Source organism: Lepidochelys kempii, chromosome 2 (genome assembly GCF_965140265.1).
Source record: "Lepidochelys kempii isolate rLepKem1 chromosome 2, rLepKem1.hap2, whole genome shotgun sequence".
Taxonomy (NCBI): Eukaryota; Metazoa; Chordata; order Testudines; family Cheloniidae; genus Lepidochelys; species Lepidochelys kempii.
In genome coordinates, this window is record NC_133257.1 from 1,779,130 (window position 1) to 1,793,187 (window position 14,058).

The 14,058-nt window shown below is 52.8% G+C and overlaps 1 protein-coding gene across 3 annotated transcripts in view; it reads right to left on the bottom strand.

Annotated features, from left to right (window-relative positions):
- SHARPIN (SHANK associated RH domain interactor) overlaps window positions 1-14,058 on the bottom strand; it is a 53,516-nt gene that overhangs the window by 32,265 nt on the left and 7,193 nt on the right. For all 3 annotated transcript variants that reach the window (XR_012157050.1, XM_073329818.1, XM_073329819.1), the window contains exons 2-6: window positions 10,190-10,364; window positions 4,562-4,678; window positions 3,773-3,914; window positions 3,193-3,283; window positions 1,110-1,389 (exon numbers count right to left, since the gene is read on the bottom strand). Coding sequence is in view for 2 of the 3 variants with exons in the window: in XM_073329818.1 (XP_073185919.1) it covers window positions 1,110-1,389; window positions 3,193-3,283; window positions 3,773-3,914; window positions 4,562-4,678; window positions 10,190-10,364 (805 nt within the window). In the remaining variant the exon portion in view is untranslated. The remainder of the gene's footprint in view (window positions 1-1,109; window positions 1,390-3,192; window positions 3,284-3,772; window positions 3,915-4,561; window positions 4,679-10,189; window positions 10,365-14,058) is intronic.

Below are 14,058 nucleotides of genomic sequence, written 5' to 3' on the forward strand. Positions count from 1 at the left end.
TCAAGAATTGCCTCTCCCCTTGTGGGTTCCAGGACTAGCTGCTCCAAACAGCAGACATTTAATGTGTCTACAAATTTTATCTCTGCATCCCTTCTTGAACTGACATGTTCCCAGACAACATGGGGACAGTAGAAATCCCCCATTATTATTGCATTTTCTGCCTTTGTAGCTTCTCTAATTTCCCTGAACATTTCACAATCACTGTCACCATCCTGCTCAGGTTGTCAATAGTATATTCTGACTGGTATACGGTTATTGGTCAAGCATGGACTTTTTATCCATAGAGATTCAATGGTGTAGTTTGATTCATTTAAGATTTGTACTTTATTTGACTCTCTGCTTTCACATATAGTGCCACTCCCCCACCAGCATGACCGACTCTCTCATTCCTGTATATTTTGTACACTGGTATTACCATGTCCCATTGATTACTCTCATTCCACCAAGTTTCCACAATACCTATTATATATCGACATCACCATTTAATGCCAGGCACTCTAGTTCACCCATCTTAGTATTTACACTTCCAGCATTTGTATACAAGCACTTGTACATTCTGTCAATATTGTTAGATTTAAATGGGACTCTTACATTTGACTGTTCCTCACTAGCTCCTACCTGTGCTTTACAAACTTCCATCCTCTCCACCTTACAAGGATATAGGGAATCTCCATTAATAGATCCTCCCGTGAGGGCTGTCTCTGTCTGAAGCATACACTCCTCCGGACCTATCGGCTTTCCCCCAGCCCTTCAACCTTTCGAATTGTACACACCAGCAATCTGGTTGTGTTGTGAATTAGGTGGAGCCCATCCTTCCTGCGTGGGCTCCTTTCCCAGAAGGTTCCCCAGTTCCTAATAATCCTAAATCCTCCTCCCTACACCACCGTCTCATCCACACATTGAGACCCTGCAGTTGTTCCTGTCTCTCTGGCCCCACACCTGGGACTAGAAGCATTTCAGCAGTAACAAACCCCTGGCCCAATCCTCAGCTAGTCAGGGTGGCTGGCTCCCCTGTCTTGAGGGAAGCTGAGCCTGTTCACTCCAGTAGAGGATCTGGCCCCAACCACACCTAGGGTTCCCGTTTGTGAGCAGTAAGAAGCACATCAGACCTTTCTTTGGAGCCACGTTTGGCAAGGTGCTGTATTTGCGTTTCTCGTCGGTGCCAGAGCTGTCTGGGAGCGAGGGGGCCGGGGGCAGCATGACCAGCACTTTGTCCTCTTCGCAGCGCTGCTCGGACAGGTTGGCCCTCTTGGCTGACAGCAGATAAAGGAAGGCTGTGTCTCCATCCTTCCGAATGCCATACGAGCCTATCGTCCGATCATCCACGCACAAGCACTGGCCGATAATCCACCGCTGCACGCTGGGGTGGAACCCGTAATCCTGGAAAACCTGCAGGGCGGGAGAAGCCGACAAACATTCCACCATGAGGGAATCATAAGAAAGGCCATACTGGGTCAGATCAAAGGTCCATCAAGCCCAGAATCCTGTCCTCTGACAGTAGCCAATGGCAGGTCCCCCAAAGGGGATGAACAGAACAGGTATTCATCAAGTGATCCATGCCCTGTCACCTGGCAAACAGAGGCTAGGGACACCATTCCTGCCCATCCTGGATAATAGCCATTGATGGACCTATCTTCCATGAATCTATCTAGCTCCCTTTTGAACCCCGTTATAGTATTGGCCTTCACAACACCCTCTGGCAAGGAGTTCCAGAGGTTGACAGTGCGTTGCGTGAAAAAAATACTTTCTTGTGTTTGTTTTAAACTTGCTACCTTGTTCGTGTATTATGGCCCCTTGATCTTGTATTATGAGAAGGAGAAATAACACTTCCTTATTTACTTTCTCTATACCACTCATGATTTCATAGACCTCTATCATACCCACCCTTCATCGTCTCTTTTCCAAGCTGAAAAGTCACAGTCTTATTAATCTCTCCTCATACGGAAGCCATTCTATACCCCTAATCATTTTTGTTGCCCTTTTCTGAACCTTTTCCAATTCCAATGTATCTTTTTTGAGATGGGGCAACCATATCGGCACACAGTAAAGGTGTGCACGTACCATGGATTTATACAAAGGCAATAGGATATTTTGTGTCTTATTATCTACCCCTTTCTTGATGATTCCCAACATTCTATTCGGTTTTTGACTGCTGCTGCACACGGAGTGAATGTTTCCAGAGAACTATCCACAATGACTTCAAGATCTCTTTCTTGAGTGGTAACACCTAATTTAGACCCCATCATTGTATATGTATAGTTAGGATTATATGTTTTCCAATGTGCATTACTTTGCATTTATCAAAATTAAATTTCATCTGACATTTTGTTGCCCAGTCACCCAGTTTTGTGAGATCCTTTTGTAGCTCTTCACAGTCTGCCTGGAACTTAACTGTCTTGAGTAGTTTTGTATCATCTGCAAATTTTGTCACCTCACTGTTTACCCCTTTTTCCAGATCGTTTATGAATATGTTAAAATAGGACTGGGCCCAACACAGATCCCTGGGGGACACCACTATTTACCTCTCTCCATTCTGAAAACTGAGCATTTATTCCTACCTTTTGTTTCCTATCCCATGACTGCTTATTTTGCTTAAGAGCCTTTGGTGAGGGACCTTGTCAAAGGCTTTCTGAAAATCTAAATACACTATATCCACTGGATCCCCCTTGTCCACATGCTTGTTGACCCCCTCAAAGAATTTTAGTAGATTGGGGAGGCACGATTTCCCTTTACAAAAACCATGTTGACTATTTTCCAACAAATTATGTTCATCTATGTGTCTGGCAATTTTGTTCTTTACTACAGTTTCAACCAATTTGCTCAGTACTGAAGTGAGGCTTACTGGCTTGTAGTTGCCAGCCCCCACACAGCACGCCTCCCAGAAGCTTTCAGCTCCACCCTGTGGCTTTGCGCCAAGCTGGGTTCAAATTAGTGTCCACCAGCGTTCCTCGTACCCCAGTGAAGAACCACCAGCCCTGCTAGAGGAGAGGAGCAGACTGGATCCCCAGCTCTCTCTCCAGACATGGAGCCGGAAGCCGTTCAGCGCGGCTAACAATTTACGGCTGGAGCATTTCTGAGCAGCTCTGCTAAAAGGCAGGCGATGGACTCTGTGGGCCAGTGGGACTTGGCATCCCATGGCCCAGCTCCTCCCGGCAGTCACAGGAGGAGAAGTGCCTTAGCACTGCATCATACCTGCTGCCTCAGTGTCCCGATGGACATGTGCGCATGGACTCTGATGGTGATGTTGGCGGAGCACGTCGCATCTTCCACTCCAACCTTCATCCTGAGAGGAGAGACCAGGCCCGTCAGCAGGGTCTGTGTTAGTGCTCCACTGGCTCTAGAGGCTCCCTGAAGGCCAGGGACGACCAGGTTGTAGGGGGCAGAGAAAGCCCAGCGCTGCCTTGGCCAACACGTTACTCCCAGGCAGTACCTGTTCGTGGCGGCGCTGCTCCCACACACGGTGCCTGCACCAGGGCTTTCCAGGAAAGACGCAAGCGGCAAGGCGGAGGGGCCAAGGCGTGCTGAAGGTGAGCTCCCCGCATGCCCCAGCAGGGGGCAAGCTAGCTCAAAGTAAAACCCTTTGCTCTGCAGAGCATTAGGAGAGGAGAGAGGCTTACTGGCCGTTTCCAGTCTGGTGGCATCTGAAGGCCCCAGTCCGGCCAGGGCCCCAGGGCACCTTTGGAAGGGCTGGATGCTCAGGGCGGGAGTAAGGAGCAATGGCAGAGCGAGGGAGATCGGGCATTGGCACCCTGCAGGGTGCGAAGGCGCTCACCTGATCTCGTTGGTGGGGTAGCTGGATTCCTTCGGGAGGATGCGCAAGGAGGCCTGCTGCCGAGCCAGCGCCACGGCGCACTGCGAAGCTGCCTGTTCGTCCCCCAGCGCAATGGCTCTAGCCAGGCGGAGCGCTAACTCCTCTAGGAAAGGCAGGAGACACAGAGCAAGGGGGAGCCTGTGTCAGTGTGTCGCCACAGGGCACCACCCTGCCTTGAGGTGGGCACTGGAGTGCGGCTTCTGGCCTTGCGTGCAGGCGAGCGGCTAGTCCAGGAGCAGCGCTCAGGCTCCACGGAGAGACTGGGGACGCGCTCCTCCCACGGGGTCAGCCCGGCTCTAGCCACCCAGGGATGGGTGTGCAGCCCCCAGAAGGAGCAGCAGCCCACGGCTGCACTGCAACAACCCCTCTGGGTGCCTCAGCCGGCGTGGCCCTGGCCCTTGCTAGAGGGGCACACGCAGGGTGGTAGGAGAGAAAAGGGGACTTTGTGGGAGCAAAGAATGGCGCTGGCTGAAACAACCCATAGTTTAGTCATTTCTGTCAAGCTGAACTCGGCTGACCTGAGCGTCCAAACCGAGCCCCCCGCCACGGGCTGAGCGCCCAGGCTCTGATCTCTGGCCATTGTGTCCCAGGACAACAGAGCTGGCAGCATTCAGAGAAGAGTCTGGCAGCCTGAGCATGGGGAGCAGGCGGAGCTGGGCTCCTAGCCCTGGGCCTTCATGCCTGCGGCGTCCGTGCAATGACAATTCCTGCCCTACGCGAAGGGCCAAGGAATCCTCCACTCTTCCCTACCTTTATTGGAGAGCTCCAAGGGCTGAGATGCGTCCGATGGCGGCGCGGGCAGGGCATTCCCGCTGGCTGAGGGCAGGGGAGAGGGCTGGGACACCAGCACACTGGGACTCTCGGCAGCTGAAAGAGAACCAGGAGAGTGTCGGTGGGGACACTGTAGCCCTAGGAGACAGTGCAGCCAAGCCAGCACTATCCCTGGGAAGCAAGGAAAAGGTGGGTCAACGTGGGGGCTTCCTGGCGGGGCTGCAAATGGCAGGGGTGCAATCGCCATCTGCCCCACCCAGGTGTCCGGCAACCAAAGGGCTAATGTCAGCTCACGTGTGCACGGTCTGAAGTGCTTAGCCCGCCACGGTCACAGTTACCCCGACAATCACCGTACCCAAGGGAGCAGGCACACGTTTTTTCCCTTGGTCCTCAGGGCAACCCTTTGGGCAGCGACAATGTTTCTGCTCCTCCCGTCCTGGGGGAATCCGTGCAGTTACTCCCAGGCCCCTTCCCATCTCTCCAGACCTTCTCCCACCATTTCAATCTCAGATTCCCACTTTCCAGGTGATTCCCCTGGGATGCTACAACCCCCAACAGCACACGCTCTTCCTCCCCATCTCAAAGGGCCCCTCTGTAACAGACCCTTCCTCTAGACCCCCTGCTCCGCCCTGGCTTCTTCAGACTGCCTGGGGAGCAGTGGGGGAGAGGGTTGTTAGAAAGTGACATGGGATCCCTGCAACATTCCTTGTCCCACCAGCCCAAGCTCAGTCCCGAACTAACATGTGCAGACACCCCCCTTCTGCGAGTCTGCTTTGCCCTCAGCCTCTCGCTCCCCGGCTTTGTTTCCTCCCCACCCATAGCACTTCAAGGGGCAGACACCTCCTCTTGCACCCTGCTGAGGAAGTGCAGAGCAAGCCGTGCCGGGAGGTGCCCTCTCCTGGGGATGCCATGCGTCTACACTAGAAAAAAAGGTGTTTTCTTACCACAAGGTAACATCTAGTGTGGACACAGCAGTGCATCGCTTCCACACGGGTTAGCACTGGGGTTCATCTCAACCTGCTAACATGTATGAAAACTCCAACGGCCTCCTCCACCCTGGGATGTCACCACAAGTTCGCTCCCTCATGGTGAGGCTTATCTTCCCTCCTAGCAAAGGCAAGGCCAGGGCGGGAAGAAGAGACTCTGGGCAGCTGCTGGAACAAGGAGTCTCTCAATCTCACGCCAAGGCGCTGGCAGAGTGCTGCAGGGAACCAGCCAATGCCATACCCAGCCCCAGCAGTCCCTGGCTTGAATTGGCACTAAATCCACTGACCCATCTGTACTAAAATGTACAGACAAGGCAGTGAGTTCTCTCCATGGCTGACTGCAGCCCGAGAGAAGATACATGGCACCCTCACCCTGCTGCAAAGCTCTGGCACTCAGAGGTCAAGCAGAGCTGGCTGGTGGCTGCTCAGTTTGCCGGTACTCCTGAGGGCTGCCACCGTGGGCTCCAGAATCTCAGCTAGCATTACAAAAACACAGATATCTAAGTCTCTAGCCCTTACAGTTGTGAGGAAAACCTTTGAAACGTGAATCAGGAGTACACACTTCGTGGCGAACCGGGGAAGTCCCGGATGACTGGAAAAAGGCTAATGTAGTGCCAATCTTTAAAAAAGGGAAGAAGGAGGATCCTGGGAACTACAGGCCAGTCAGCCTCACTTCAGTCCCTGGAAAAATCATGGAGCAGGTCCTCAAAGAATCAATCCTGAAGCACTTGCATGAGAGGAAAGTGATCAGGAACAGCCAGCATGGATTCACCAAGGGAAGGTCATGCCTGACTAATCTAATCGCCTTTTAGGATGAGATTACTGGTTCTGTGGATGAAGGGAAAGCAGTGGATGTATTGTTTCTTGACTTTAGCAAAGCTTTTGACACGGTCTCCCACAGTATTCGTGTCAGCAAGTTAAGGAAGTATGGGCTGGATGAATGCACTACAAGGTGGGTAGAAAGCTGGCTAGATTGTCGGGCTCAACGGGTAGTGATCAATGGCTCCATGTCTAGTTGGCAGCCGGTATCAAGTGGAGTACCCCAAGGGTCGGTCCTGGGGCCGGTTTTGTTCAATATCTTCATAAATGATCTGGAGGATGGTGTGGATTGCACTCTCAGCAAATTTGCGGATGATACTAAACTGAGAGGAGTGGTAGATACGCTGGAGGGGAGGGATAGGATACAGAAGGACCTAGACAAATTGGAGGATTGGGCCAAAAGAAATCTGATGAGGTTCAATAAGGATAAGTGCAGGGTCCTGCACTTAGGACGGAAGAACCCAATGCACAGCTACAGACTAGGGACCGAATGGCTAGGCAGCAGTTCTGCGGAAAAGGACCTAGGGGTGACAGTGGATGAGAAGCTGGATATGAGTCAGCAGTGTGCCCTTGTTGCCAAGAAGGCCAATGGCATTTTGGGATGTATAAGTAGGGGCATAGCGAGCAGATCGAGGGATGTGATCGTTCCCCTCTATTCGACATTGGTGAGGCCTCATCTGGAGTACTGTGTCCAGTTTTGGGCCCCACACTTCAAGAAGGATGTGGATAAATTGCAGAGAGTCCAGCGAAGGGCAACAAAAATGATTAGGGGACTGGAACACATGAGTTATGAGGAGAGGCTGAGGGAACTGGGATTGTTTAGTCTGCAGAAGAGAAGAATGAGGGGGGATTTGATAGCTGCTTTCAACTACCTGAAAGGGGGTTCCAAAGAGGATGGCTCTAGACTGTTCTCAATGGTAGCAGATGACAGAACGAGGAGTAATGGTCTCAAGTTGCAGTGGGGGAGGTTTAGATTGGATATTAGGAAAAACTTTTTCACTAAGAGGGTGGTGAAACACTGGAATGCGTTACCTAGGGAGGTGGTAGAATCTCCTTCCTTAGAGGTTTTTAAGGTCAGGCTTGACAAAGCCCTGGCTGGGATGATTTAACTGGGAATTGGTCCTGCTTTGAGCAGGGGGTTGGACTAGATGACCTTCTGGGGTCCCTTCCAACCCTGAGATTCTATGATTCTAATGCACGCTGAGCCTACAGCCAACCTGAAACCACCGCCCGAAGATTATGGACTGCACCATTCATCATAGCTGAGTGTTAATTCAGAACCCTAATCCCTGCAGTGTAAATGTTAACCGTCTCTTGCTGATCACAGCACAGAGAGGAGTAGCCGCCACATGAAGAGCTATATAATCTGTGAGTGGCGACTCCTTCTGGTGTCAGAGTGGGTGGTGCTTGGGAGAGCATCAGTTCTGCTGCCTGCTTCTCCCCAGCTGAGTCCCGCTGACACCCAGCCTGTAAGCACCTGCCAGACTAGAACCTGGGACCATGGAGGTTCTGGGCTGCCGCAACTTCTGCCTTGCCATGGGACCTCAGGCCAGTTTCCTGCTGGGGGACCCTGTGAAACTAGGCACTGCCGGAAGTACTGTAGCCTCCTGATTGCCAATGCCGGGATACAAACCAGGAAGCCAATCAGGGGCTGTCTGAGCACACACAGATTGTGTGCTTACTTCCACTCCAGCCCATACCTTGCTTTGGCCCTGGACTCCAGCTCCTGACCCTGGTTCGTCTCTGATTCCGCTACTTGCCTCCTGTCTGTAACCTGGTGCCTGACGCTGACTCCTTGGTAGCCTGATCCAGCTCGACCCCGACTCCTGTCCCCAGCTTGGTAACTGACCAGTGCACACCAGCCGCCCATAGCCCTGCCCTGACACAAACACCACCTGCCTGCTTGCATCCCACCACAACCAGTGCACAGCCCAGCCAGAGACAGGCCCCTGCTCTCCTGGAGCCCCCAGCGAGCACTATTCACCGGATTGCCACCGCTGACAGAGCAAAGCCAAGCTGCTGCTTACCGCCAGAGACCCGCTGTGCACCTCCAACGACACGCACCTCACCGTCCGGACCCAGCGGGTGTGAGAGGCGGAGGCTGCAGTGATACCCAAGTGAGCCACTTTAACAGCAGCACCAGGCCTGCCTGCTGTCCCTATCCCCATATGAGAGGGTGTGACGGAATGGGGAGTATTGGCCTGGTGTGACAAAGTGGGAATGTTCTTAATGTTTTCTCTGAATACTGGCTGGGTGCCTCAGTTTCCCCTATGCATTTCTTAAGTATCTAGGTGGTGGGATAAGAGTGTGTGATTGTTGCAGAGCCTTAGAGGGCAGGTGTGATGCTGTCTGCATAGAGAATGGCCGACACCCTGTCTCCTGGCAACTGATGGCCTGGGCCCCTCCCCTGCAAGGTGCCATCTGAAGGTGTTGGAGAACAAAGAGATCAGGTGGTCTCCTTGCCTGAGAGAAAGACAAAGGCCAGAGGAGGGGCTGGAGGGAATTTCAGTTTGGAGCTGGCTGGGGAAACGGAGGGAGGCCCGGCATCGGGGTCTGGGCTCCCTGCCCCACAAGATGGACTTGACTGAGGGGGTCCTGTTGTCTGTACCTACAAGCTCTGTTTTGAACTGTGTTCTTGTCATCTAATAAACATTGTTTTACTGGCTGGCTGAGAGTCATGGTGAATCGCAGGAAGTGGAGGTGCAGGGCCCTGTCTCCCACACACTTCGTGACAACTGGTGGTAGCGATGGGATTAACTGCACACCGTGGATGGCGCTTCCTTCAGTAAGTGACTGGGAAGCAGTTAAAAGAAGGGGGATTAACGAGGACCAGACGTGCTGAAGGCTCAGAGAGGAGCAGTTTCGGGGGTCAGAGAAGCTACACTTAACCCCTGGGAGTGTATGACTAGTGAGAAGGACTGTTGCAGGAATGGGGTCCCCCTGTGGACTGCGGTGAGCAATTCCAGGGGCAGAGGAGTCTGTGGCTTGACCCTGGGAGAGAGAAGGACTGTTGCAGGAACAGGGTCCCCTTGGTGAGTGGTTCCAGGGACGGAGGAGCCTGTGGCTTGACCCTGGGGAGAGGTGGTTACCTGGAGAAGGGCTGGCACAGCAGGGGTTCTTCCTGGAAATTGTGGGGAGCTGAGAGCACACAGGCCTGCAAGTCCACAGCAACTTGGGAACAGCGGGAAGATGTATAACCATCTCCTTAGAGGGACCTAGTAGAGCTGTGCAGGCAGAGGGGGCTGCGCACTGGAAAGCTCACCAAAGAACAGCTGATTGCCCAGCCGGAGGAGGAGGATCACTCAGAGGAGCTGATCCCTGTCCCTGAAGGAAGAAGCCCAGCAGATGCAGCACGGGCACCGGTGCCTGTCCCAGCTGGAAGGGGTCAGACTGCTGCCGAGGGCCTTCCGAGGCCCCTCTTCCCTATGGATAGGGGAGGGACTGGAAGGAGCCCGGTGAGCACCGGGGGCACCGTGACCCACACGGCTAGCAGGGGGTCCTCACGGCGGAGCTCCCCATCGCTGGAACTGAGGCACCTACCCAGTATTCAGAGAAAACATGAAGAACATTCCCACTTTGTCACACCAGGTCAATACTCCCCACTCTGTCACAGAGGGATCTGCAATCTGCTCCTTGTTACATACAGCGGCTATGGCCGTGGGGCTCTGGGTGAGGTGCCAGCTGCCCTGGGCCAGGAGAAGCCTGGCATTGCCCCTGCATTACACCCCCTGCGTCTCTCTCTGTAACACATGAATGTTACCCGGACACAGCCAGCCCGAGAACCCGGCCTGCCATTGCTGACCTTTCTGCACCTCCCGCAGGGAGCTGCTGACAACAGTCCACCACTTCTGTGCCTCCCGCTCATCTTCGAAGTGAAACACCATCGGGTTGTCTGAGCTGCTAAGGACCGTCAGCTCGTGGCACGAGGTGTTCTTCACCGAGTACGAGATGTCTTTGAGGTTATACTCAGCAATGCTCTGGGGACAGACCAAGGAGAGGGTCATGAGGCCACCCTGAGGCATGAGCAAGGCAACATGCCTTCCCCCTCCCCGCCACATACACACTGCTCTCTGGCCCACATCTTTGGCCAGGGCTCCAGTAACCTGGGACATTCCAGAGACCCTCTTACCAGGTGTTAAGGGCTGATGCTGTACTACGTGCTTAAGAAAACTGCTGCAAGTGAAGTTAAGCAAGTGCCTAAGTCTGCAGGATCACGGCCAACAGCAGCTCCATCCCGAGAAGCTTCCATGCTGAGCGTACACGAGGACGTGCTACTAAAATACTGGCAGTGCACAGCTCACACGTTACCAAAACAGAAGTGTTCTGCAATCCTCCGCCTGTCCTGCACCACCTCAGCCCAAGGTCTCTCACAGGAGCGTATTTCAGCAAGACGCAGCTGGCTCCATCACCACACAGTGAGGGCACCACCCACTGCCACTTCTATTTGCTACCCTCTGGGCACAACAAAACCACAACAGGCATCTAAAAAGAGTGAGACCTAGAAATGCCCTGTGCAGTGGCTCTTAGAGGAGACCTCTCCCCCAATCCCGAGGCCCCTCTGTAACAGGGTGGCCTTCCCCTATAAGGGCCACAAGGCCTGGGGCTGGCCAGCCCTGTCCAGTTAGCCCCACCTGTGCCATAATTTAGTTGCCTCCCAGGACTAATTGGGGTCAGGTGACAGCCTGAAACACCCGGGCCTCATAACAGGGCCCAGAGAACTCAGTTTGGAGGAGGAGGAAGCCTGGGGGCAAGCTGAGTGGCTGTGGAAGGTCCTGAGGGAAGGGCTGGAAGAAGGAGGAGACTCTGGGAAGCAGCCTGGGAGTCAGCCTTCTACCCCAGAGCAGAGAGACTTCAAGGTAGTCCAGAGCGGAGTCTGGAGGTGGGTGGGAAGAAGCCCAGGCAGGGCAGAAGAACCTTTGCTTGTCTGGACTTGTATTACTTTGGAAGGGAGCTGGAACTTCAAGTGACTGAGCCACGTGAATCTCCCAGACAGACAGAAAACCCTGGTGAGGAGAAATTGAGGAGGTTTGCAGTGCCATGTTCTGCCAGCAGGGGGTGCTACAATTAAGGCCAAAGCAGACTGCAAAGAGTGCCACAGGGATCTCATTACAGTGGGTGACAACAGAGCAGATGAAATTCAGTGTTGATAAATGCAAACATGAGAAAGCACAAACCCAACTCTACATACAAAATGATGGGGTCTAATTTAGCTGTTCCCACTCAGGAAAAAGATCTGAGAGTCAGTGTGGCTAGTTCTCTGAAAACATCCACTCAATGTCTAGTGGCAGACAAAATAAGCGAACAGAAAGTTAGGAACCATTAGGAAAGGGATAGATAATAAGACAGAAAATACCATAATGCTGCTATATAAATCCATGGTATGCTCACACCTTGGACACTGTGTGCAGGTCTGGTTGCCCCATCTCAAAAAAGATATATTAGAATTCGAAAAAGTGCAGAGAAGCGTAACAAAAATGACAGGGGGATGGAATGGCTTCCGTCTGAGGAGAGATTAAAAAGGCTGGTGCCGTCCAGCTGGGGAACAGACGGCCCAGGAGAGAAGTGACAGAGGTCTATACAATCATGCCTGGGGTGGAGAAAAAGTGTGATTTACCCCTTCACCCAACAAAAGAGCCAGGGGTCACTCAGTTAAATTAACAGGCAGCAGGTTGAAAACAAAAACAAGTACCCCTTCACACAACACAGTCATCCTGCGGAATTGCTTGGCTGGGGATGGCTTGAAGGCCAAAACTACAACTGGGTTCAAAAAAGAACTGGGTAAGTTCCTGGAGGATAGGTTCATCAATGGCTATTAGCCCCATGCTCTGGCTGTCTCTCAACCTCTGACCGCCAGAACCTGGAACTGGATGACGGAATGGATCACTCAAATTGCCCCGGTTACTGTTGGAAGACAGGATACTGGGCTAGATGGACCATTGGTCTGATCCAGTATGGCCATTCTTTGGTTCTAGCCACACCTATGACAGCGTCTCCTGTTTGTCAGACTGTCCATGTCCAGTCATCCTCTCTTCTGTCTAACCTGAGACTGAACTCCAGGGGGCAGGGACCTCACGTCTATGGCCTCTGACGGCCCATGCACAGCCATGGCCCAATATAAATAACTTGTCTGGAAAGTCTCACTAGTCTAGCCTTACTTCAGGTTAAAGCTACCTTTGGTGAAAGCCAGGCAGCTCTGGAGAGCTGGCTGTCCCTGCTGCCTCTCTCAGAAAGGGGAGAGGAGCTCTGCAGGGCCTCACTGCTTTCCAGATCTACCAACAGGCCATGCATTGCCTCTCACAGTTCAACCAGGGGCAAGACAACAGGAGGGCAGTGCAGGCACCTGGCTGCGTTAGGTTTTAATGCTGCATGTAAAAATGGGGGAGGCGAAGGAGGTTCAAGGGACATTGTCTGTCTTTTCTTGTTTTAAGTTTCACTTTCTGTATTAAACACCCCCTACCCCAACAGTTACTAGAGTTGAACATTTGAATGTATTCCTCCCCGCAGCAATCCACGAAGCAGGGGTTTTCTGTTTCTTCTCAGTTGGGCCCATGAAATTAGACCCAGGCCATTTCACTTTCTGGCTCTTGCATGCAAGCCCAATGCTGGAGCCTCAGCCACCATGGATGCAGGTGGGGGAGATTAAAAGGAGGAGTGACCTGGGTATTAGCTACTGTACTTGGTGATGAAGTGAGCTGTAGCTCACGAAAGCTCATGCTCAAATAAATTGGTTAGTCTCTAAGGTGCCACAAGTCCTCCTTTTCTTTTTGCGAATACAGACTAACACGGCTGTTACTCTGAAACCTGTACTTGGTGAGTAACTGGAAGCTGTATCGTGCCTGAGCCAATGAGAAGCCAGAGAGAGCAATCAATGACAGCCACACGCACAGCACTTGGCAGCAGGATCCTTACAGTGAAGCCATCACACAGAAGAGTGGGCAGGAAGGAGACCTCCTCTGAGGAGCGTGAGAATTCACACCCCATGCAGTATGACTAAGGGGACTGTCAGGATGAGCACATGGCTGTCCTTCCTCATCCAGCCTCCTGGCTGCTTGTTACACCTGCTCCTAGAGCTGCCTCAAAGAGGAGACTAAGCGCTGGGGGGCAGGAAGCTCGTCTGTCCATTTGCTGCATTAAGGACCCAGCGCACCTCTGGGTGCTGTAAAAGGCAGGGAGTCCTGAGATCATTTCTATCTGCCTCTTAAGCAAAGTCTGTTGTGACGGCTGTAAAACCTGGCAAAGGCCCAAGATAGGGATCCTCCCAAGAGGCGATGGGCAGGTCTCCAACCTAGCAGGTGCTCTGAGCAGGACAGAGGTCAGATATGGGAGAGGAAAGGGCCTGTGGTTGGAGGGAGTGGCTTGAACTGGCTGTGAGAGGAGAGGTGTCAGAGGAGCAGCCGTGTTCGTCTGTATTCGCAAAAAGAACAGGAGGACTTGTGGCACCTTAGAGACTCACCCATTCATTTGAGCATGAGCTTTCGTGAGCGACAGCCCACTTCCTCGGAGAGAAGAGAGGAGAGAAGCCCTGCTGAGTTGGCCGGGCGGCCGGTAAGATCTGGGAGCGGCGAGCTACCCTTCCAAACCATGTCCGGTCTGAGCGTTACCCGGTGGTTCCACAGCCTGGCTGTGCTTGTGGTGGAAGACGGGCTTCCATGAAGTGCCCTCACATGTCTT